The sequence below is a fragment of the Rhagoletis pomonella genome, unplaced genomic scaffold (genome assembly GCF_013731165.1).
Source record: "Rhagoletis pomonella isolate Grant_MI unplaced genomic scaffold, Rhpom_1.0 Rhpom_scaffold_00001, whole genome shotgun sequence".
Classification (NCBI taxonomy): Eukaryota; Metazoa; Arthropoda; class Insecta; order Diptera; family Tephritidae; genus Rhagoletis; species Rhagoletis pomonella.
Genome location: NW_023458555.1, coordinates 16107664 through 16109946, shown reverse-complemented (window position 1 = coordinate 16109946; position 2283 = coordinate 16107664). Strand labels below are relative to the sequence as shown.

The window sequence follows — 2283 nt, the reverse complement described above, 5'->3', positions numbered from 1 at the left end:
GCCGGCTTTAGAATACAGTTTGTCTTTCAGGTTATAAGGTTTAGGGGCGGTTTGAACCCCAAAATCCTCCCCTTGCGTGCGCTAATGGCGCCACATGTCAACAATTTGTCAGCCACTACGTATAAAATTCGACAAAATGTGATACAAATTTGTACTAAATTAAGTATACTATTTACTCAACATCTCGGTAACTAAAAGAGGTATCCAAAAATGGATAACGCCACTTTATAGAGCTTGAATAACTTATTAGGACTACCTCACTAACTAATTTCTTACAAAATTACCGAATACGGTCTAGTTCATATCTCGGAAACTAAAAGAGATATCCAAAAACTGATAGCACAAATCGAGAGTTCATATTTTAATATATGTGACTCCAAATATAACTAAAAATCATCAAAATGACGCTTACGACAATTTTTTATTAAGCCCACGAATTGCATTACGAAGTAATATTCACTTTCGAAAGACTGTACAGTTGCAAGAATTACCCTGTTAATACTGACAGTATGAGATAGCTATGTGGTATACTTTTAGGCACAGCAGTAATTTGTTTAGACTAGGCCTGCTAGAAATTGTTTTCGAATTACTTTCTTAGACAGTGCCTAAAATTATGCAATAATTGACACCTGTGACTCTTCTCGAGATATATGCACGTTTGATTGACCGTTAAAAATTGTACGCACACATAACAATGTGGAGTTACGATTGTTGTCGGTACTAAATACATAAAGGTTTTTAGATATGTGTATGTATCTGAAAATTTATGTACCGTTAAGATTTTGCATTTCTTTTATTTCTCTACAAACTAATCAACAACTCTTTTCTTCTTCTACTTTCAGCGGGCAGCGCACGTAACTCAACAACCCTGCGCGTACGCGGTAGGCTCAATACTGGTACGGCTGAAAAATCCTTCCTCGAGCCATTGCGCATAAATAGACTGCAGCTGCTGGAGCGTGATCAACAAATATCCGAGAATGTTGTCTCCTCATCGACCACAACAGGATTGAAATTGATGCGCGCCATCACAGCCGAACAAATGGATCTCGACGATGACATCACCGACGAAGAAGACTGCGAAGTACATTCCATAACAAGTGGGGCGCAATGCTACAATAGACACAACAACAACAACAACACCAGCAGCCACAACATTAAAACAGTATTCACAGTACCCACGCCGCATGACAAACAATCACTGCCACCCAAAACAGCAACAACAACATCAACAACAACAACGACCTCTGCGAACAATCAGCATAGCCCGAAACATTACCAGCAGCAATATTACGCCGCTAGTGATGACGACGAACATGATTCCGATACATATTCAAGCATATGTGAGATTAAAAATACCGAAGGCTTATTGGCAATCGCACTAAAAACCATCAAACTGGTGAAACGTAATCAAATGTTGCAACGCCGTTTGGCGCAGCTGCAGCTGGAAACTTCAGAATTCATACAATCGGTGTTGGCAAATCCAGAGAATCGTCACTTTCGCAACAAAATGCAAAAGCCTTCATCGCCATCGGTCACGTCTGCCACATCGCCCAGTGTAACGCCTTTGCAGGCGTTGCAATCACCAACAGCGACGACGGCTGACAATTGAGCGTAGTAGATTTCTCATAGAAAATACATATGTACATCCAGCTATGCATTTGCATGGTTCCGGCGGATATGTTGCTGTTGGCGTGCTTCAAAGCGCTTTTTAGCAACATGTTGCTCACTAATAATAATGTTGCGATGCACAAATCAGCTATTAAATACATATATACAAGCGCTTATAGTACCAGAGAACTTAGATAGATAGAGAAGGTGCAAATTTTTGGAACGTAAAATTGTTTGGCTGAAAAATAAATCCATGGAATATCACCACAGCGCGATTAACGTTTCAAGAAGAGTTAACAGAGAAAAATGTAAATTTCTGTTATGATTATGTTATATTTGTTGCAAGTGTCTAGCTATGTGTTGCTAGGTTGCATGTGAATGCAGAAACGTATTCATGTATATTTTTTTAATAAAATTAAATAAATTAATAAGTTAAATTATATTAAATAAATTAATAAGTTAAATTATATTAAATGTATATAAGTTAAATTGTATTAAATGTTAGAATTGCTGATTTGCATTTCTGCATGACCATTTGTTAAATATAATTTATTCAGTAGTTAATGTTGCTAAAAACTTAAAAAGCATCTGTTCAAGTTCGCTTCTTGTACGAGTATTATATCATGTAAATAGTAAAAATGCATGTTAGTTAAAAAATGATAAAATTGGTTTTTT

At 36.9% G+C, this 2283-nt stretch overlaps 1 protein-coding gene across 1 annotated transcript; it reads left to right on the top strand.

The window, feature by feature from the left end:
- Nucleotides 1–694: 694 nt before the first annotated feature.
- Nucleotides 695–1813, top strand: LOC118737633. The gene is made up of 2 exons (XM_036468315.1): nt 695–701; nt 780–1813. Exons 1-2 carry the CDS (start codon nt 695–697, stop codon nt 1607–1609), a joined length of 837 nt encoding a protein of 278 aa, XP_036324208.1. The 3' UTR covers nt 1610–1813.
- Nucleotides 1814–2283: the final 470 nt, after the last annotated feature.